General features: G+C 45.7%; 1 protein-coding gene across 32 annotated transcripts in view; it reads right to left on the bottom strand.

Annotated features, from left to right (window-relative positions):
- Window positions 1-559: 559 nt before the first annotated feature.
- The window catches only part of ARPP21 (cAMP regulated phosphoprotein 21), a 156,779-nt gene continuing 134,038 nt past the window's right edge, over window positions 560-23,300 (bottom strand). For all 32 annotated transcript variants that reach the window (XM_058729305.1, XM_058729320.1, XM_058729324.1 and 29 more), the window contains 2 exons: window positions 2,491-2,639; window positions 560-1,384 (listed from right to left, as the gene is read on the bottom strand). In XM_058729305.1, coding sequence (XP_058585288.1) covers window positions 1,127-1,384; window positions 2,491-2,639 — 407 coding nt within the window. In that variant the 3' untranslated portion in view covers window positions 560-1,126. The remainder of the gene's footprint in view (window positions 1,385-2,490; window positions 2,640-23,300) is intronic.

The raw sequence follows: 23,300 nt of genomic DNA, 5'->3' as shown, positions 1-23,300 counted from the left end.
TTAGGATTAGAAATAGTCTTCTTCTAAATGTTTTTCCCCCCGAATGTTCTAAGTCTTTGTGACTAAACTCTTGTTCTGTTTTACTTTCTTTTCAATTACTAGGATAAACATTAGCACCTTTTGCATTATTAACTTGCCCTCAAAACTAATGGCACTTTTCACTGTATGACCCAATGTCACTGATAGAATCAGACCATGCCTCTTCTGATTTCCCTCTAAAGAAAGAAATCTTGCTTTCCAGGTAGCATGTGGCACTCAAAGAAGATGGAACGGGGTTTGGTATGGCGTATCCCTAAAATTAAAATCAAGGTATACGTTTCAAAAATGTGAAGTCACTGAATGGACGAGGTGGAAGCCATCTTATTCCCAGGACCCCTGTCGTATCAGGACAAGAAACTGCAATTGGTTAGGTGTTTGCCTACCACGTCTCCCAACAGGATGCCGATTCGTTCACAAATACCCGGAACACCTTTACCCTGCATGGTGCACGCAACAGTGTTCCAAGGGGACAACGGCGACACATAAGCGAACACATATTGGAACAGAGAGTGAACCAAACTGGTGGTAAAAACATGACCTTCCTCCATAAGGTCAAATAGTTTTATTTTGATTAAACACTACAATACAGTATATATCCATTAAAAAAAAAAAGAAAAGAAAACTCTATAGCGTATATAAATTATTCCTTCCATTCATCAATTCTTCTCTTTCCCGTTACAGCTTTGGTACGATGTGATTTCGGTATATGATCTTTCAATACTGTTAGCATCACAAACTCAACACAAAGTACAAAACTAATAATCCAAATGAGGGATATTATCATCTACACAGTGGTGTTCAGTGGTAGGAGAAAATCTTACCTTGATGAAATCATGTCACTAGCTAAGCTACAAAGGCGTACCTAGCAGACATGACAGAAATATGCACCATTGACCAGCTAATGTGTGTATCAGTCTTTGTGTGTGTGTGTGTGTGTGTGTGTGTGTGTGTGTGTGTTTACAGAATACCAGCAGCGATCGTTTGGGTGTTGAGTGAATACGTTAAGTCCTCAGCCAGCGTCCCAGCTTTGCTCATCTTGCCTCAGCGGCCACGAGCGATCTGGAGACACGTACCGCAGCCAGAGTGCTCAGAATTTGACCTGCCACCCGGTGTGGCTCACACTTGCACAGTTTGTCCTGCAGCTAGCCGACATCACGGGGACAGTGCTGGAGGGGCAGTGTGGACCGATCAGCCTCAGGTTGTTCTGAGGGGTCGGCGGTGTGACGTTACAGTAGACAGGCATTCCGGTGGCCTGGAGCGACCCTTGACCTGCCTGGTCAGGTAGCAAGATCGGCTGTTGGTATGACTGCTGGGGAAGTCCTTGAGAGCCCTGGGTCATTGGCACCTGCAGGAAGACACAAGAGAGAGCCCTTCGTGAAGAGGTTGTGCCTGTGGGTCCGGTAAGCCACTGTGGTGTCACAAAACATACTCAAGCATTTGGGTGAGACCTAACTGGTCACCTATCCCGGATGGACCTCTCGTCAGCTGTTTTACATCGGGCAAGTCACTTAGCGTCTCCGGTTCCCTGGACCATGGGCATCACGACACCTGCTCACAGGGCCCCTGAAAACCTTGCGGGGATGATGTACTGTGCGGGGATGCTCCAGGGACTACGGTTTGGATCTCCTGCTCTGGATTTCGCTCAGTGGGGAAAGCCGCATTCCCATCCTGGTTTTATGCAGACAAAGTGGCCTGGAATCATCTACAGCAACAGGGACCTACCTCACTCTCAGCCTGCAGCTTTAGAGAGCCATGGAGCTGGAGGGAGAAACTGATGCAACGTGAATAAGGATTGTCAGCTAGGAGGGCCGAGGACAGACTTTTTATTTTGCTTTGGCTTGCTTGTTTGTTTGTTCGTTTTAGGGCCAGACGTGGCCGGTGCGGCTAAATTTAATGATCGGAGCATTTCAATAACCCTTCAGAGTATTTCGGGACGTCAGTCCCAAAAGGGTGTGTGACATTTTTTAAATACCCGGGATGGGTTTAGTCAAGAAAATGCAGTTGGTAGGCCCTCTACATGCCCTTTGAATAAATCTGAGCTGCCGTGTCTCCTTTAAATTAAAACTGTCGTGACATGAAATTTTGGAGGCTGTGTACTAAAAATGCATGGAAGCTTGTCATGAAGGCTTTTTCCCAATAGGCAAGATCTCAACGGAGTATCCAAAGGTCTTCGTGAATACCACTTTAGACTACAGCATCTTCTTCCGCGAATAGAAGTTTATAGAGTTTAAATACCTTTTTAGCGGGACATTCAGAAGCCACAGTAGTAAGAGAAGCATGCGTGTCCCGTTTTCTGCTCTTCTGCTAATCTTAATTCAGAGTCAGCCATCGACAGGAGCTGGGCACAGCACCCCCCACCCTGCTGACCATCCATTACGGGGCGGACTCACGGCCTCTACTTTGGCAAGTACTACTTTATAAACCACGATTTTCCAAGCTGCTGATGTGCACCTGATAAGAAGACATTGTTGGGTAGGAGACCATCACGCCTTGCACCGGATTCCCCGGCTGGTTGCTCATCACGTTCTGACTCTGGGAAGGCTGCTGCACTCCTATGAGGCCTTGGAACCCCTGTTGACCAGACAGGACTGGCTGGTAACCTGCCAAGAAAAACCACCTTTTGAACAGGCTGTGCCAGCAAGAACACAAATGAGATTTCATGGGGGTAAAAGCACTTGTTCACAAAACCTTCAGACATCCCAATCTCCCCATCAGCGGGTGTTGTCTAAATACTTATTTCCTAGGAATGCGTCTTGTTGCTCTAGGAGGAGACAAGAGTATGATGCCAAAAAAATTCACTGATATTTGCATCTTCGGGCAGAATGGTCCGGCGAACACGACGTGACAATGGTCAATTTTTTTTTACGGCACAAAGACAGGAACCTCTATTGGTATCACTGGACCTCTGATATCTGTGGTTTGCTTTGTTTCAATGATATATGGAGTATTCGTAAATTATCAAGTGGTTGTTTTTTCCTAATTAAATTGACTCATTCTCTTACTATCTCACCTTTCAGCACAAACTCATTTCACCCAGTGATCATCAAACTGCCTGTTAAATTTTTATTTTCCATGCCCTAGTGAACAAAATGATTCACTACTCTAATTCAATGTCCACTGCCATAGACAAAAGGCAGCAAATAGAGAAAGATATGGCATGCTTTTTATTCTGTTTCAACGCCGGCTCCCCGGAGAATATTCTGGTAAAGCACTCCAATAAGTGACCACGTACGTTAATAATACGGAATACAGCACTTAAAAAAAATGTCTCTGTTGTGTCCTTGTGAGTGGGTCAGTTGTTTGGGTTTCTTTTCTTTTCTTTTTGAAGTGTATCACAATTTAAACCTTGCAATCATTTAAATCCCCACCACAAGTGGTTTCAAATGCATTCCCTTTCTTTTTTCAAGCTTTTATTTATTTATTTTGAGAGAGCAAGAGCAGGGGAGAGGCAGAAGAGAGAGAGAGAGGGAGAGAGAGGATCCCAAGCAGGCTCCATACTCTCAGCGCAGAGCCCGACGTGGGGCTCGAAGTCACGAACCGTGAGATCGTGACCTGAGCCGAGAGCAAGAGTGGGCTGCTTAACCGACTGAGCCACCCAGGCGCCCCTAAATTGCATTCTCAAAGGAAGGGAATGGTTCTTGCGTAATTCCTGGGAAGAAGGTTATGATTTAGGTCAAAATGATGTGGTGGTAGAAAAATAAAACAGATTCACTTCATGATGTAAAGTAAGGTCTTTCCAGAGCTCCTACTACAAACCATACTGACTACTCTAGAGAAAGTACATCCGCTGCCTTAACACAATTCTCTGAGAGAAAAGTCTTTGAGATCTTAGATTGTTTTAAAACACAAACACTAAGCTATGTTTTACAACCAGATTTTAAGAATCGAAACAATCAATATGCATTGTTAATAAATAACCTGCATTTCGAGCGCCTGTGAGAGTTTTAACTTTATATGGAGGACAGGTAAAATTATATTATAGTCTTTGCAGGGGGCAACATCTTGCTCTCCTTTGGCCTACGTACAACTGCCTTTACTCATCACAGAGATATTGTGGAAACAATGGCTTGCGAATAGTCCCTGAGTTGGGAGATCAGCTCCACTGGTCACACAAGCTGTCTTCAGTCTGGAACACCTGAGAACAACAAGTCTGGGGAAAAGCCAAGCTGGGAGGCCTGCCCTGTGCTGGCCGCTGAGGGGGCCAAGTGTGGACTTTCGAAAACCACCCTTCGATCTTCCTGTGTCCCATTGTTTTACCTTCACATTAGTCACCCTCCTTCAGCTTCAAAGTGGTTTGAGCCTGCTATTTTAAGTTTTTGTCAGGACATCACATACTAAGAATGTAATTAAGAGTCACGACCATCTTCCCTCCGACTACTTTGTGCCCACAGTCAAAGCCTTCCCTGGACGTGCTCTGCAGGCCTATGTAAGACTAAGAACATCGGCTCATGGGCTGCGTTCCCAGAAGGTTTAAAGGTTATACAAAAAAGGAAACCCCAGCAGACTCGGGAACAAGAAATCGGGACACAGGCCATGTGACGGCCCTCACTATCTCCCAGAACGCCTCGTCTGCAGAGGCACTTGGGAGAAATTTATTTTAACATTGCAGACATACCTTGTTTCTTGGGGCTTTGCTTTAACACGCTTCGCAGATACCGTATTTTCTACAGATCGAAGGTTTGCGGCAACCTTCAGTTGCGGCAACTCTGAAGGGGATGAAGGGGGATACGTCTTTTTTTTTTTTCAGTTTATTTACTTTTTTTGAGAGAGAGCAAGAGAGCAGGGAAGGGGCGGAAAGAGAAGGAGAGAGAGAGAATCCCGTTTCCACAACAGCGTTCGCTCCCTTTGGTCTATGTGCTACAGTTTGGGATTTCTCACAGCATTTCAAAGTTTTTCATTATTATGTTTGTCATGGTGGTCTGTGATCAGCGACCAGTGACTGCAACTCGCGCAAACCTCAGATGATGGCCAGCCCACTTTAGCAGTAAGTATGTTTTAATTAAGGTACGCACGTTGCATTTTTAGACTTAAGGCTATGCTACACTTACTAGACTACAGTACAGTGTAAACATGAGTCTTACATGCACTGGGAAGGCAAAAAACTTCGTTTGACTCGCTTTATTACAATATTCACTTGGTTGCAGTGGTCTGGACCCGAACCCGTCACACCTCTGGGGAATGCCTCTCCTTGCAAACAGTCGTTGTCTATTATTTCCCTTGCCTAGATAGTCCACTCTAATGCGTATATCCCCTGGCCCTGCAAAATTCTCTTGCTCTTTTACCATCTTATTATGACATTATTCCTGCCCTATCCAACTCGTGCTAGCAAGAATTGTTTTACATGTAGGAAAACAACCTGATACGAATGTAGAACAATGATCACCCGCCGTATTCCTTCCCATTGAATTCCACAGCAAAGAGCAGACACTGTGAACACACATTATAGTCCATGTGATGGTAAATATAATAGAGCCTTATTTCTGGCTGAAGATTCAAAGCACAGGTTGAAAAGGTGAGGGATGTCTTTGAAAATTCTGACTTCTATCTGGGCATATGGTGAAAGCCCCGTTGGGTCTTTTTGGTTCTTTTTGCGGAACATACCTAGCTAAGATGGGAACAAAAGAGGGGAGGAATGGAATGGGGGGTGGGGAGGAGGGGTGCGGTGGCCTTGCTTCAAAAGATTCTTTATGTAGTTGTTTACTGAATCCTTCCATTCTCTCAGAGTCCTCTTCAAAACGTTCAAAAATAAACTGACGTAACCTATGAGAGATTCATTTATTACACCAGCTCTAAACCAAAATTGGGATGAAGGGAAATAAGTCTTTTTTTTTTTTTAAGTTTATTTACTTTTTTTGAGAGAGAGCGAGAAAGCAGGGAAGGGGCGGACAGAGAAGGAGAGAGAGAGAATCCCAAGCAGGCTCTGCACTGTCAGCTTGGAGCCCGACATGGGACTCAAACTCACAAACCGTGAGCTCGTGACCTGAGCCGAAACCAAGAGTCAGATGCTTAACCGACTGAGCCACCCAGGTGCCCCAGTTTTATAACAGAGCCGTTTAGACATACAAAAGCAGACTGTCTTGATAGGAAAAGGAAGTCCACTTCAAATAACATTCAAGGAGAGAAAAACCTGCCGGGGGCTGTGTGGCCCCATCCCCGTACAGGCCCAGACCTGGGGGTGTGATGCATCTCTGCCCAGAGCACTGATGCAGTGCACGACGGTGACGCCCTCCCCCGGCGAGACTTGCGGATGTAAATACTCAGTCGTGCAGAGCAAGGAGCCACCAGCTCTGCACTGGGGTCCTGCGGTAAACACACTTAAGGCACATAAAGATTTATAGGGGAAGCGGCTAACGCTCTGCAGTTTCAAGATGAAAACTTAAGTGAGGTAAAGCCCAATTTATATTCATGAATCCCATCCATTTCTCAATAGGCTCCCCAGGCAACAGATCTGCATCTAGAATGGTTTAATTGCAGCTGCCCATTTCTTTCAATGACGTTACAGACGGTAGGTAGCAGGATGGTCCTTAAGACAGGAGGCTTTTTGGAATGTGAATCCGAGCCCTGGTCCAGAAATAGACCGACAGAAATGTGAGACCACTGACCTAAGAACGAACTAAGCGTCTGCCCAGGACACAACCCACCCAAAGGCAGAGACAGCAGAGCTGGAGGCAACCTGCTTATCTCGTCTATTCAAATGAGAAATGTGTTCCAGTTTGTCAATTCTTGGCTGTGAAATGATCTCTTTTTCATATTTATTGAGGATTAGCGAGCTATAATACATCTTACAAAACAGAAACAGCAACAGTGGCTGCCCTGTAGGCTTGCTATGGAAATCATAAAGACATTAGCTATTTTTATTTCTTTTTCAGCCAAGATTAATTCAATTTCCAAGTCCCGTGTATCATTTGTTTTCTGAAGGTAAAAAGGTTAGGAATGGACAAGTGCCTCCTAGCAAATAAAAAAAAAAAATTCACTCTGCTGGGATTGAGGGGTTGTAAGATTTAAAATGTCTGGATCTGATCAGTCTGAAAATGTACTAGTGTTCTTAGTGAAATAAACAATTATTGAATACTCTTTGTAGTTGCAGGATACTTCATTAATATTCTGCCAAGGCAATGTTTCTCTCGATGCACCACAATTAGGAAAAATCAGAATGTAAATTGATGAGGGGCTATGAATTGGCAAGATTGTGATGGACCTTATTTTAACTAGTATTTGAATACTCTGTTACAGATCCAACATTTTGAAACTGAAGGCAACGTCAAAGTGTCAAAGTAGCAAACTGTATTTTCAGGGTACCGTTGCCTCAGCTGTTGTTGGGTTACAGATGTGAAGACGGGGAAAGGAATAGTTAAGAGGGCAAGTGTGTATAGAACAAAGAGAAGCTACCACCTCCCCTAACCCACTCAAGCACTGTCATTTACACGTTGTGTTTACTAAGTAAAATATTCTTGATATGGCGGACTGTCTTCAGATATGAAAATTACTAATTTTTAATATAATAATTACTTATCTTGGAATGATAAGATGTCAATATTTTTCTAAGTTCCTAGGGAACACATGAGCTCTCTCTGAATTCAAATCCTGCTCTTTGTAAATGGCTTTGAAATAGAATTACAGTAGGTCAGCTGCGGCAGGGCTGGTGAAGGATATGAAGAAAAATGCTGATTCAGAGCTGGCTTCTCCCTCTGCTGAATTTTTATAGTTTGTGCCTTGGGCTGTTTTCCAGTATCTTCCCAGTTCTGGTTCTTGGTTTCAATTCCTTTACACTTTCATTTTCTTCGAAGATTTTCCATTACAAATGAGCTAACTAGCTATGTATGTTGATCACTCAGTCTCATCCAAACAGTGAATTAAATGCTTTTACCTTGTGTCATGACAATCCTGGGAGGCGGTCACTGTTACTAAATTGCTTTTACAAAAGAGAAAACTGACTTACAGCGGTGTAGGGATTGTTCAAGGACACACAGCTACGAGGAGGGAAGGCTCAAATTTTAGTCGTGGTTTTCTGACATCAGCACCCTTGCTGATATTCCCTAAATTGTAGTACTATTTATTATACATTATTCTAGTTCTCATACCCTAACAATTCCTTTAGTGTGTCAGGTATCTAATGACCATTTATTGCATTAATTGTTTCTCAGTAATTAAAACAATTAAGAGGACAAGACTTATGATTCAGTTTGGTGAAGATGATCTTGTTGGTATCAAAGAAAGGAAATCAAAGGCAAAGCATAACTTCCCAGTCCAAACAAACTCATACCACTCAGTAACAGTTTTAAAGTCTTGTTACTCAGATTAGGCGACACCAGACAGGCAGTTGGGTTGGAGTAGGATCAGGCTAAGTCAAACAGACTCTAGCCCCTTCACTTCACTAGTTTCTAATAAGCTGATATTGTAGTTTTCAATTACTAGGACCATTTTGAATAATGGCAGTCTTCACACTCTTTGAAGACTCTGGACTTCAAAGACTCTATATTTACTCTGGACTGTTTTGTCAAAATGATCTTAAAATATCAGACATAAAAGTAACTTATGTCTGTATTAAATGTAAGAATGATCGTTTGGACTGTTCTAGGCAACTGGCTGCCTCTAGGAAAGTCGCTTGGCCTTTGGAAACAAAACTAGGATTAATAGTTTTAAAGGACAAAAACAGGCAAGAGAAAAGAGGTACACAGAGACCCTGCATCTGATCTAGGGTGGCAGATGAAGGCCCGGAAGAATCAAGATTCCCCAGGCCGCTTAGAGATGGCTGTACTTTCAGAGTTTATAGATTGCTATCATTACGCTTTCTAATTCTGCGAATACTGTGGCTTTCGCCCGAGTTTTACTTGTTACTAGGGTACTGTCTCTATGACGGGTGTCCTTTTCAGCCTCATCTATCTCTGTAGCATCTTGGTGCTCAAGGTAGCCTTGGATAGAGAGACTGGATATACAACATGATATCATGATATCTCTATGGTTTTCTGAAAGATTGGGGTAATGGATACCCCTTGTCTGTCACCCCACCCTCATGTAAGGTGAAAAAAGGCCTCAATATCTTACTTCAGGCCTCCCAGAACCAGGGGGCTCTCGGAAACCAGGGAAGACACCCGACTCTGGCCTTTGCAGATGATGGCCTGTTCCAACACAAATCCCAGGTGTGACAAGGTAGGCCAACTGGGCTCAACCCTGACAAGGTGTTAATCTTTTGACGCACTGGCCTCTATGCCAAACTCCCAATAATCTATGTTACCTAAACCCTAAGTAGGACTTTTAAAACAGAGGAGCAGTATACTGGGGTGCCTGGGTGGTTGAGTCAGTTAAGCATCTGCCTCTTGATCTCACAGTTCATGAGATAGAGCCCTATATCGGGCTCCATGCGGACAGCAATAGTCAGATACTGCTCTGTTCTTACAGATGAGGTACAATAGCTGGTCCTAACTTCAAAAGGAGGAGTGCACCAAATTGCTTTTTTGGTTTTTTTCCGGTTAAAGCCCATCGCGTTTACTTTCATCTCTGTGTAAACATCTGCCTCCACCTCATTTATGCGCCGTTTCCGCACCCTTCCTCGTTTTCTCCTCTCCATTCGTTAGCCTGTGGCTGTAGTTTCATAGGGACACGACGCAGAATGACCTACAGGGACTCTGCGCGGGCACGGAGGTGATGCGGCCCACGTCCCCGCAAGGACCGGTCCGTCCTGATGACTTTGAGGAAGGTTGCACCAGGTTCTAAGCAGGACGGGGCTTCCTGAAGCTGTAGCTTTCCTTCACACGTGTTCGTTTGCTCATTAGCTTTCATACTGCACAGAGTGTCCTTCTTAAAAGCCTCTTCCCTGTCCCCTGAGAACATCCACGCATGGGTCACTTTCTGATGGCAGTACACATCAGACGGACCAGCCTATTACCGCCAGCTCGGGGGTCTCTTTGCTGCAATTATACCATCCTGATCCATGTTATCGCAACTACAAAGCTGGCTTTCTCTCTCTCTCTCTCTCTCTCTCTCTCTCTTTTTAAATCAGGGCAAACATGAGAGACCTTGTTGAATGACTACAGGAATGCATCATGCATAGACTTTCAATGAATGCCTTCGAGAGAAGCTGCACTGAGTCCCGTTTTAAATGGAAGAGGCTGTCATATTATTGAAGCAATTCTCTGAATTCTCCCGGCCCCGAGTGCCGTGCTGACAGCCGGAGAGCTTCGACGACCCAGAGGGAGACAACCCAAGCCGCATAAAAGACCCGCAAACGTTTTGCTTTCTTCACGAGGCTGCTGTAAGGCTTAGAAGAAAATGGTGGCATCCCTGCATCCCTACACCCTGCCCGAGTTAACCGCGGGCATCATACAGCCAGGCTGGGTGACGGCCAACTGCTGCTGAGGCCCCGTGAGGACCCCTCTTCTCAGGCGAGGCTTGGGGCAAAGTCAAGGTCGGAAATGGCTCTCATCACGGTCCCCATAATATCAGCCCCCCGGTGGACATCTGCACTGATGATTTGTTGCTGATTGGCCGGCTCACACAGGATAATCGCGAGGTCAGATGTCACGGGGTTAACATCACTGTGATCAAGTGACCGTCCCTGTCACAGGGCTCCAGGGTCCAAGTTGGCCTCGGCTGACCATTTTGAAAATAAGTGCTGTGGACGCAGATTCAATCTGTAGAAATCTATCCATCACTACAACTAGAAAAACCAGTTCACAGGCACCTAATGGTGAATCAAAAGCGCCCCCTTTATAGAATGAGGCATTCTAGGGGCGCCTGGGTGGCTCAGTCGGTTGGGCGTCCGACTTCGGCTCAGGTCACGATCTCCCGGTTTGTGAGTTTGAGCCCCGCGTCAGGATCTGCGCTGACAGCTCGGAGCCCGGAGCCCACTTCGGATTCTGTGTCTCCCCCTCTCTCTGCCCCTCCCCCGCTCACGCTCTCTTTCTGTCTCAAAAATAAATAAACATTAAACAAATTAACAAAAAAAGAGAAAGCATTCTACGTTATTGTTCCCAAGCAGCCAAAAAACAACGATCTTCTTTTCTTCCGCTCCAGACTGGCAAGGGTTCTTACGCAAACCTTACTCCCGTGGTAGATTTAACAGTATTACTGTTTTAGTAGTAGTGTGGTCTCGTCGGAGGCAACAGCACTGATCTAGGGCAGGGTCAACGAGGACCTGGACTAAAGCAGGGGAGGCAGGAATCGAGACAAGGGACATCTACTGAGAGAAATGTACGATGTGGCTTGAGAGAAACTGCCATCTCGTGGTCTCTGTGGTATCACACGCTCGACAGAAGGGGGCCGTACCACCATCGGGAAGACCAGTCCCCCACGGGAAAACGGACTCTCTGAAAAACGAAAGCCCTGGTTTGTCGTGCTTGCCCATCTCCCTGGTGTCAACATTCCCACCAGGGCCCGTCTCACGAGACACATGTCTTAACAACGTGCTGGCAAGATTCTGATTTTTTTTTTTTTTATCTTTCCTTTTCAAATCTTATTTACTATTGTCTTTGACGCTGGCATAAGAATGATTATGAGAGCCGTTCACAGGGCTCTCAGGCAGGTGGTGGAGCCCCGCCGTGAACAGAAACTTGCAGGACACCAGGATGGCCCTAGGGTGGAAGCAGGTCTCAGACTCCAGGATCAGTGAGCGGGAGATGAACTCGTGGTGTGAGTGGGGGGGAATGGGGAGCATGTGGGAGGCTCCCAGGAGATCATTTTGAACCGAGTATTAGAAGATGAGTAGGTGTTTGCTAATGGAGTGGGATGAAGGGGGAATAACCATGATAAAGGAAGTAAAACACATGGGGCATCTGGGTGGCTTAGTCGGTTGAGCGTAGGACTTCGGTTCGGGTCATGATCTCACGGTTGCCGAGTCTGAGGCCCGCCTTGGGCTCTGGGCTGACAGCTGGGAGCCTGGAACCTGCTTCAGATTCCCTGTCTGCCTCTCTCTCTGCCCCTCCCCCCGTTTGCACCGTCTTTCTCTCTCAAAAATAAATAAAACGTACGGAGCAACATGGGAAAAGCCAAGAGATGCGGGACGTACGTTTAAGGACTGTACGTATCTCGAGGCAGTAGCGGGTTAGAAATGAGAAGAGGCAGCCCAGGGGAGAGAAAGGGAGCTGGGTGCAAATCCTAGCGCCTTGAACACCATTTATGAAAACCGGAACTGAAAGTTGAAAGATTGAGGGTGCCGCGTAAGGTTTATAAGCTGAACAGCGAAATGACGGATGGCCATTTCATCGAGATTCTTCAGGAGTCGCTTGGGGGTCGCATACCTGGAGCTAGGGACTCGCCTCCTGGGAGGCCGTGGCCATCACCCAGGGCAGAGACAACGAAGACACGCACTAAGAAGGAATGGCAGGGATGGAGACATCGGACACACCAGAGAGATGCTTAGCACGCGAACCATCAGTCGCTGGCATCTAGGAGCTGCAGGGAGGAGTGGCAGAAAGGAAAAGCCCAAGAAGCAAGGTCAAGTTCTGTTTTGGTTAGGGGAGTTGACTGCAGTGCCCTCGCTGTGAATTCAAGTGGGACAAGTAAGTGGAGATGGGCAGGAAACACGTGAGCAAAAGAGTTCTAGAGCTCAGGCCATCAGCCTGCCACAGGTACAGATTCAGAAGTCGTCGGGATGTTGTTGCACGTAGAGACGGCATATTCCCGAATGGGTGCAGACTGGGGAGACGAGCCACATGGGACCCGAAGGCATGACGGTATTCAAATACTGACCTGAAGAGGAGAATGAGGAGTGATGGGAAAATTAGAAGAACCAGAAGAGAATGGTGTGAAGGCGAAAAAGGGAGAGACACATTTCAAGGGAAACGTGCCAATGACTCGCGCTGCCCAAGTGAGGAGAGAAGAAATGACCCCCGTGGTTCAAAAACATACTGGTGATCTTGACAAAAGCAAAGGCAGTGAGGAACGAAGCAGCCGAGAAGGAAGGAAAAGGAGGAAAGGGGATTCCTTTGAAAAGTCTGACAGGGCAGCCAAGGTGTGGGCAGGGGCCAGAGCAGAGAGCCCGAGGGGCGCCTAGGGTTGACAGGCCTTTGTGGGTTTGTTTTGCCGTGGTGTTAACATGGGATGAGTGGAAGGGTTTTTATATTTTAGCAGATGAAGTGAAGAGAAAAAGATTTAAAAATCTGGAAAGAGAAAGAAAACGAATGCACTTGTCGTGAGACACGGTACATTGAACACCAAGGGATACGCACCATCAGGAAGTTTGGGACCTGAGCGACAGAGTCTGCATTTTTCTCTCCCGCCCAGCTGACAGCTTTCAGTGTTCCCTCCTCACTATTCGAGACCTCCTCTGACCCAGCAGTAAAATAGCTGGGGTCGCTTCTCTCTGCCAAAATGGTCGAACACACAAGATGGCTCAGAGAGTCACGAGGGAGCAGGGCAGAATGCCGGAACACAGTTTGAGAAGGCAACAGAAGATACGCAAGATGACTTCTGACAAGAAGCTGAAAGGAAAGAGGCCCTTATTCATCTTGTGAACCCGATTAGTGTCTCATTCGCAAGGAATTGCAATAGTGAAGGAAGTCTCGATTAGAAGTGAACGAGAAGCTCGTGGTCCCGCCAACTGTCCATTCAATCGATCAACAGGATCCACCGATACGACGGCCTGCGCTGTATTATCTACCGAAGCAGACAATGAAGTGAAGTTCCCATAAAAACAAAAACAAAATGAGCCTCAGTAAGAGGTCTTCTGTTATGCATCCTACGGTGACATTGTAGGACACATGGTATGTTCTGGCAACTCTTCTGTCACACGTCGGACACCTACTCTTTGAACAGATGTGCGAAAATGCCAAGCACTGATGTCTTCAAGATTTAATCGTTCTCACTTTTCCTTAAGGTCTGCGTAGCTATTATCAGTTAGCTGTGGACTTCAGGATGCCAAAATTTAAACCTTCAATTATCTCCATTCACTTGCAACCCAAGAATGAATGATTGGTTCTAGATCATTGTAATGTGTAGAGCCTACCCACAGCTGATGTTTTCCAAGAACGCCGTGGAGAAGAACCTTTGTACCGGTCTCTTTATAGAGTTTGGGGAACATGACTTTCGACTCCCTAATAGTCTGTCTCCTCATCGACATTCAACAGATGACCCCAAAACAAAACCTCTGGTACCAGATGATGTCACAGCTCTAAGCGGCAATAAAGAGACACATTCTGGTCATCGCCATAATTAACTGTGATAATCTTTGGCGACAGCAACAAGAAATACCTTTAATCTCACCACGTAGGGAACTGTTACATAAAAGTGTTGCTTCATCTGGATGGAGACAGTGATCAGAAATCTTCAGCCTTGTCTACACAAATACAAATGTGCTTATCTTTTCAGCCGGCTGGAATAGAAGGCTCTGGTCAACACGTAAATCTGATTTCACAATAATTAAGGTGAAAATGAAATTGTAGGACAAATGCTGGGTTCCGCAGACTCTTTCAATCACCCCTTTGGGGCAGGCTGTCTCCCCAGGACAGAGCCCTTTCATTTTTTAATGGCCTGCTCCAGGGTAGGAAGAGAGAGGATGCAGATCATTCACTTGTTAATTTTTCCCTTCAACCCAAGGCATCCAAGGGTGATACTCACATTTCACATGCTTCATTGCTTTATAAGCACCCAAGTGGAGCACAGGCATTTTAAAATGGTCACAACCTTTCTTGCCGGAGGTTCCCTTCCAGGCCTCAGAGGAACCCCCTACATGGCGTAGCCAGCTGTCCAAACCTTGGGCGGAGGGAGCCCTCTGGGCCAAAGGTACCACTGCTCTTTATAAACCCACTGGGTCTAAGAGAGATGGCAAAGGCCTCAGGTTGTACCCTTGGCAGGACATCAGGCTACTCCTAGAAGTACTTTTGAGAAAGTGCCATGCAAGGCCCATCCTTACCCAGCAAGGTTTGCACGCTGGCATCTCAGAGCTTTGTGTTCTCACGGTTTCACTCAGTCCTGCCTCAACATCCTAAATCTGTTTCTGATTGCCTGCTTCCCCACCCCACTGGCGTGCTTTTCCCTGGGTCCACGGTTCTCAGTGTCACCCTGTCTCTGAATAATGCGAGGGGCCACTTAAAACACAAATCACTGCTCTTCAGAGGTATTGGTTCAGTAGGTTTGGGTTGGGGCCTGAGAATGTGCATTTCAGTAGGTTTGGGTTGGGGCCTGAGAATTTGCATTTCTGAGAAATCCTCAGGTGATGCGGATACTGCTGGTCTGGGGACCACACTTTGAGAACCACTGCTGGACCTTCGTTCTCAATAAATACTTTTGCCTTGAATTCCTATTGTTGAAGCCACTCGTGATTTGTCCCCCTAGAAAGCGGGTGACGGGATTTGGCAAATCACACTTCTGTGGGAGGCTCTCTCTCCTCTTTGATCTCATTTCCCTTAGCTGTAAAAGGGAGACAATCTTCTCAGTGGGTGTTAGGATGGACTGACAGACCTCCTGTGGGACACCTCCCGGTATCTGGGCACCTGGCAATAACCAACGTGTGTGAGTCCCTTCTTCTGTTCTTTGCACTTTCCATCTTGTACGATATTTTATTACTTACTCAGGTCTCCCTGCTTCCCAGGGAGATTACGACCCTCGGGGAGAGAAGGTCTATCCCAGACATCTCTGCCTAGCCCAGGATTCTACGTGCCACACTTCTAGAACACTTATCGACAGAGTGGACAAAGCGACTGCCCTTATTATACTCACCCTACGAGAATCCTTGTGTTAACTATTATGTGACGTCACGTAACAGAAAAGAAGCCAACAAACAAAACTTTGAAAGAGAAGAATGCAGAGGTGATGTGCTCAGAACAGAGAGCCTGAAGGCCTGCCCGCGCGCGACGGGTAGCAGGAGGCAAAGGACTTGTCCCCTCCACAGCACAAGTTTTTAAAAAGCTGACTAGATGTCAACGACTCTCTCTTAACCCCTTTGCCTTTGGGGAAAAAAAAAAAAAAGAAGAAGTTCCTTCTAACAGCAAATCAAGAGGGCACAGCACTGTTTTCTAAATAGGCCTCTTGCTGCTGAGCTGGGAGCAGAGACAGGCCCAGAAAAGGAAAGGGGGAGGAAATACAGGAAGGAGCTGATAAGGGGAATGGGGGGGGGGGCGGGGAGAGAAGGAAAAATGCATTTGAAGGGGATGATGCTTGTCATTCTCAAATCTGGTAGCATTTGGTGAGGCCTCTGGGACACCAGACCAAATGTCTACAGCCTCCCATTTCTTGAGATGTAGCTGTGAGTTTGCTAACCGATGGTAATAATCTCACGGCACTGCCTCAACTTTCCTTTGTCCTGATAGAAAAGCAACCTACTTGGACCTCACCTGCTTTCCCCGATACAGTTCAGGCTGATTTCCCTTGTTTTTCTAATTCTCTCCTTGGCTCCCACTCAGCCTGCGGGCGTTCTACTCACTGCGGACCACGGCTCTGGAATCACCCGGGCCACCTAGCTCCAGGTGATGAGGCTCAGGTTTACAGGGTGAAGAAGACACTCACACAGCATCACACACAGAATTTCTCAGCAACTGGGGGCTACGTCTCATTTTCCTGTTGGTCACTCCGCCAACAGGACGGACTGGATTGCTCGGAATGTTTTTGTTTCCTACACGTTCTCAACTGAGGAACTGAGCTGTGTCGTGCTGGTAATAACCCATTCGTGTTTCACAATGGAACAGGGATGACACTGCCTTTCCACGCAGGTGAAAACTCTGTTGCTGTTATCATATTATCACTAAGAGTTTGGAGAAAACCTCTCTCGTACCTGACCTGGAGCTCACCTAGCTTGTCCGCCATAGCTACCAACAGATTTCTCTAAGATAACACATAGGAGGGCCTTACGGAAAGAAAAGAAGAGGTTTGGAGATTCAGAGAACTCATGAGTTGCAAAAAAAAAAAAACAGAATCACACCATCTCTTTTGAAACTTATCAGCCCAACCATATTCCAAAGTTTAGATACAGATATCAGCAGTTACTAACCAAGAGTTCATATCATGGATGCCTCTAGACCACCCTCGCGCTAATCCAAACCAGGAAAAGCAAGCATTTTGCTTACCACCTTAAAGCTAGGAGTGACCCTTATTAGCATACTGCTTACTGTACTCACTGAGCTAAGCGCTTATCAGTGGGTACAATTATTATTCTCATTTGACAAGAGGATGCGACGAAGCACAAGGAATTGAATAGACAGGTCAGGGCCACATAGCCCTCAAGTATGAGACTGGAGTCAACTCCTTTCTCCTCCGCCCCTTACCTCAGGGGCCTGGCAGGCAACAGAATTCCACTCAAATGATTCATCCGAAGGGATATTAATAAAGAGAGAAGTGCCAGATGAGTAGGCAATTTAAGGGACCAACTAGGGAAGGAGGCATCCAGAGCCTAATGACAGAGGGGACACTGTTTTTACTCTGGCCTGAAGGTCTTAGGAGAGGAGCCGGGTTTAACAGAAGCCAGGAAGAGCTTGGGGGGGCCATCCGGAGGATAACAGGCTGCATCCCGAGGCAGGCAGGGAGACGCCCATCTCCCAGCTCTCTGATCTCTTGCTGCTGATGCCTTCTACGACAAGAACCCACCAGGAAGCCCCAGGCCAGAGGCATCTGAGAGGGGCAGTCTTCAGAGGGAGAAGAGAAGGAAAGAGAACAGTATGCGATGGGGGGAGAGGTGAACAGAAAATAACCCCACACCCCTTCCCTCCGAACACGGCCAACCTGGTCAAATAAAGATTTTCAAGAGAGTGGATCATGATTTTAGCAGAGGTTTTACAGATCTCTCTTTTTTTTTCCCCCCCTTTCAAAAATGATCCTTTCTAACACCTGATAATATGTCAGACGAGGCACTTAGCATGACTGCTTGGGCAATTAAGTAAATGTTCACTCTCAAATTTGTGTGTCATTAGATATTAGGGCAGAATATTTGACTCTCTGCCCTACTGCCTGCCTTTCCATTTTGAGGAAATGGCAATGTTGGTAGGAAATTGATAATAACTTAGGAAGTAGTATCCAGTCACATTAGTGTTTAAATATCCTGTAGCGCAAAGGAAAAAAAGCTAAATTATGATTCAGCTCAAGCAGTACCACTCATTTTGTCGAACCCACATTTTTCTTCACTGGCGGCAGAAACGGATGGCTGAGATCAAATGGGTAACGACGGGCAGAGAATATCTCAGGGGAAATGACAAAGGGGAAAAAAAGGATCCAGTTTATTTCTACAATGACCCTGACTGACCCTTGCATTTCCCACGTAAATTTGGTTTAGAAGGTGCCCTGTTATAAATTGGTCTCCAATTTAGTACATGTAGCCGTGTTTGTTTTCCAAATATTTAAAGCAGCTATCAGCAAGACGAAATAGTAGGAAAGGATACTTAAACGCGACTTTGAATAAGACTTCCGTCCAATCTAAGGAGTTTCTGCTTCCTAATGGACAAATCACAGACAGGGGGCCAAAGGTTACCTCTTTCCACCCACTGGTCCTGTGACCGGTGGGGAAGTTATCTAACATCGTTGAGGTTTGTTTTGCTTCCCTCTTAACTGGGAGCTGGTAACTCCCAACTTCCTAGGGCTTTTGTGAAAGTCAAGTAGATATCAGGTAAGGTGACTAACACGTTCTTCGGCACATGGCATTTATTACATGGCTGCTGACGCCTGTTTCTACCAAATGATGCTACATAAATGAGAGTATTCTCACTTCCTCCAGAAGGTGTTTTAAACGAAGAACAAACTGGGTGTTGATAATACCAGGATGGACCCCCCCCTACCAAAACCAAAACAAACCAAACCAAAACAAAACCCTAAAAACTGCTGGAACTGGAACTGCTCCTTCGACCCGACAATGTGGAGGCAGGTTTCGGCACACCAAATTTCCTTAGGAGCCAAGGTGCAGTCATTAAGCGCAGTTTACATACATGGACGTAACCATGGGTTACGTGGTTTGGATTCGTGCTCCTTTGCCCTTGGATTATGGGAAGTATAATCTCTAGGAGCAAAAAAACCCCAAAAAACCAAAACAAAACACAAAACAAAACAGCAGAAGCAGTTCTGAATGGGAAAGCAGGCCAAGTATCCAGTACAGCGGGGGATGGAAAAGGCAAGCTGGCCGTAACCGGGGAGCAGATGTCCAGGCAGGAGTCATTTGGAAAGGCATTTGGCCCCAGACTCCAAGCACTGGGGGAACACCGATTTCTGGATGTAACTTTCGGACAGCCGGGGGACTGACTATCTCCTTTCTTTCCAGGCTCTACTCCATGTTGGTTACCAAAGACTCAGCAGAATGGGAGGCCTCCTTTTGTTCCTGCCTCTGGTCTCCTAATCAAAGCTGAGCTTGCACCTCCCATAGGCTTTGTGTGCTCCCCCTGATCAGAGTACTCAGGAAAAGGAGCGATGCCCTTCATCTAAAGCTGTCTCAGAGCAAAAGGGTGCCGAGTGCACCCTGGGCTCAGGCAGGCGCCTTTCAATCTTTTTCTGGTGACATTAATAAGCCCATTTAATAATAGGGCCCCCTGTCATCGCATCAAAGATACGACACAAAGCAGCGGCCCCCTCCTCCGTTTCCCCAGGCCTGCTGCTCTTGTGAAAGGCTGTCTCCTAACTTGTTAAGACTATGGCGTTGCTTCCCCACATCTAGAACCCCTGGGATGTTTGCAGAGACACAGAGAAGCTTCCACTTTACAAATATTTCTAACCTACCCGTTTGCACTATTTTCTGTGCTAGATGATTAAGCAAGTGATTCTGAAGAATTATCATATTTTTAATTAACATATTATTGATTCAATTATTGATTCTATTATTCTTTCAAATGCAATATTTAACGCTATTCATTCACAATTTTATTTTTTCCCATCGAACAAGTGACATGACGTTATGTTTTCCATGTAACTGTGTAAGAACAAAAATCGTGATTTGCGGGCAAATATCTTTTGAAATGTTGGGCCTGGGCAACCCAATGAATAATAAAGTGAGCATTTTAGTTAAACATGTATTACAGGCTTTGAAACATGCTCTTTAACATGATTTTGATGAGTTTTGTGTTTTGCTTCTAATTGATAAGACAAAAAGATTCATGCCATTCACTGCAAGCACACACACACACACACACACACACACACACACACACACACACCATGGTAGATTATAGATAGCCTCTATTCCTTCTAAACGAAAAGCCAAATTGGATATAAATGTCATCATTTTCCTCTTTTAACCTTTCAAATGCATTCATTTATTTACTCTTAATCGCTAGTTTTTATTTAATACGTATCTAGAGCACGAAATGAAGATTAAAACCCACCTCTGTCACTTCTAATGTTTCTGCACGTGTATGTATATCTATAGACACACATGTACACATTAATATACCTTTTATGAAGATGGTGATGATCTGATTGAAATGAAGTTAGAGAAGTTTTACTTTGTGTGCCGTTCATAAACTCCATCGTGGCATGTGTTGTCCTTTCTCTTCCTGTCCTCAATCAGTGGGTCGTTAGGCATATAAATTAAACAACGTATGGCTCAAAATTAAAACTCTTTGAAACAGGGGCACCTGGGTGGCTCAGTCAACTGAGCGTCTGACTGTTGATTTCGGCTCAAGTCATGATCCCAGGGCTGTGGGATCGAGCCCCATGTCAGGCTCTGAACTTGGTGTGGAGCCTGCTGAACATGATCTTCCTTGCCCTCTGCTCCTCCCTCCCCCTTGGGCTCTCTTTCTCTCTTACTCTCTGTCTGTAAAATAATAAAAAAAATACTTTTGAAACCGTTTGGCAGATAATTGGGTTCAAAACAAGGCATCGGTGACTGAGTGAGAGCATGCTCTCTCATCTAATCTACCCGCAGCCTCCCACTCAGAGCACATCTTCAGAATTATTTTTCTCAGGGACAGGAAGGGGCCTGGAGTGGTTACATTACTTGATGTAATCAAATAATCATCTTTATTAATTTTTTTTAATGTTTATTTATTTTTGAGAGAGACAGAGACAGAATGCGAGTGGGGAAAGGGCAGAAAGGGAGGGAGACACAGAATCCAAAGCAGGCTCCAGGCTCTGAGCTGTCAGCACAGAGCCTGATGCAAACCTTGAACTCAGGAACTGAGATCATGACCTGAGCTGAAGTCGGATGCTTAACCGACTGAGTCACCCAGGCACCCCTTAATCATCTTTAAATTCGCATATTTACTGTTTTTAACAGCAAGGACTCCCAGAAACCCTTAAGTCCAGAGTCTGGGGACTGCTGTTTAATTTCCTCACTAATCTTTGAAAGAAGAACAACAACGATAGACGTCACTGACTGTTCATCGGTCAAGGACATTGACATTTAACAACCACAGAGGAGTATGGATCACATCAGGACTGTAATGACAGTCTTGAATCCTTTTTCTAGTCACTTGTACCCAGGCACATGCAAAAGACATTTTGCATAAGACTGGCTTTAGGAACTCTAGAAACCCAATCACAAAGTCCGGAATTTAAAACTCTTGATCTAGCCAGATAGGTGAACAATTCACATTCTTGATCATTCGGATACAGCACAGTTGGAATGGAGTCCACTTCTCAATACACTCCTCCAGCAAGATTCTAAGTATTAAAAAGCAGGGGGCGAGGGGTGGGCACTGGGTGGCTCAGTCGGTTAAGCTTCCGACTTCAGCACCGGTCATGATCTCACAGCTCTCGTGACTTCAAGCCCCGCATCGGGCTCTGTGCTGCCAGCTCGGAGCCTGGAGCCTGCTTCGGATTCTGTGTCTCCCTCTCTCTCTGCCCCTCCCCCACTCTCTCTCTCTCAAAAATAAATAAGCATTAAAAAAAAAAAGCAGGGGGAGAGAGGGAGGCAGGGCTTGAGGGATACACAGAAATACCTTTGCATTGATGAAGAGCCATTTAATGTCACTTAGACAAGCTCAGGTGTCTATGACCGACCCAACAGAGACTACCAATGAAAATAACGTGCTCCTTTGAGAGGTCTTTGTGAATTGAATATGGAAGGGGATCTGTCCTGATATGGATATCCTGAAGTATAAAGTCTATCATTTAAATGCCTCTCATTCGGTTATATTTCCAGCCATGGGTTTTTTTTTTTCAGTTGCTTGTCTTATGGGAAATCCTTCTTCATCTGGTACCAATCGGTAAGCACCTGTTAGGGGAACGTTCTCCATCCTACCACCACCACATTCACAAAGAACACTCGACCCGTCGGGCTTTTGTACCCGGCCATCGACAGGACACCTGTGTAACTGCAAAGCCAGGGCACAGACACCGTCTCACCAAAGTGATGAAAACGGGGTCGGCACAACCTCGCGGTAAGAGCGACCGCCTAGCTGACACTGTGCCTCCAGAGTGCTGCCGGGGAACACGAAGCTACAAATGCCCGTATTTAAATAGACGTAGCCAAAGATGGGGCGCAGCACGATAATTAGTCCCGTTACTAACTCACTGAAAGACACGTAGAGCGGCTTCTTTGGAGAATACAATTTTAATTAAGCGAAGTTGGTACTTCGGCAGGTGAGGGCCCTTGGAAAGCTTCTCTGATGAAATCTCACGACCGTTAGGTCCTCGGCGGCCTGGCATTATTAACAAGATCACGATGAAGGGCGGAGATGAGCAGTTTAAAAATAGATGATCACACTGGTTTTACCTAGGTGTGAGAGGGCTGCTATGTGATACCTAATACCCACGACCACGAATCTAATGACGTCTCAGTGGACGCACACTTCTTATCCTGGAAAACATTTCTCTGGGAGGAAGCAAGGATGGTCACTGTTTTATTTTGTAGGTACAAACTGTCAAGTCAGGAGAGGCAGGGTATTATAGGAAAGCCCCAGCCTTGGGAAACGGGCTCCTTTGTGTCTCCTAGAGCAGTCCCTTCCCCTTGCCAAACCTCAATTTCCATCCTCGGTAAATGAGGAAGGAGATACAATGGATGGTCTCCATCTCACAGGATGGGGGTCAGGATTAAATAGCAGAACACCTGTAAGCACGTATCGACAGCTGCTTTTATTTAGAACTTAAAAAAAAATAAAACTGATTTGGAGTTAGAAATTCACTGGCCGCTAAGAGCAATGCCACCCGCCCCCCCCCCCCCAGGATTTGCCTCAAAGGCATCATGCTCTAAAAATGTGCTGTATCCTCAAGATGATACACTTCCATTCGTTTTTCAAGACACAGCTTTAAGTCTCAGGAATAATAAGGAATTCAATGCTTAGGCTGAAGATATGGCTAAGAAACCCGCTTCTTGAAGTACAAAATCCTTTTGATCTCACTTCAATAAAAAGTAAAAAAAAAAAAAAAATCTATGAGGAACGGCCTGCTGGAGGCAGAAATAATTGCAATCTAATAAT

This window comes from Neofelis nebulosa, chromosome 5 (genome assembly GCF_028018385.1).
Source record: "Neofelis nebulosa isolate mNeoNeb1 chromosome 5, mNeoNeb1.pri, whole genome shotgun sequence".
NCBI classification, from domain to species: Eukaryota; Metazoa; Chordata; class Mammalia; order Carnivora; family Felidae; genus Neofelis; species Neofelis nebulosa.
Note: the sequence above shows the minus strand (reverse complement) of the source record. Positions and strands in the feature narration are given on the sequence as shown.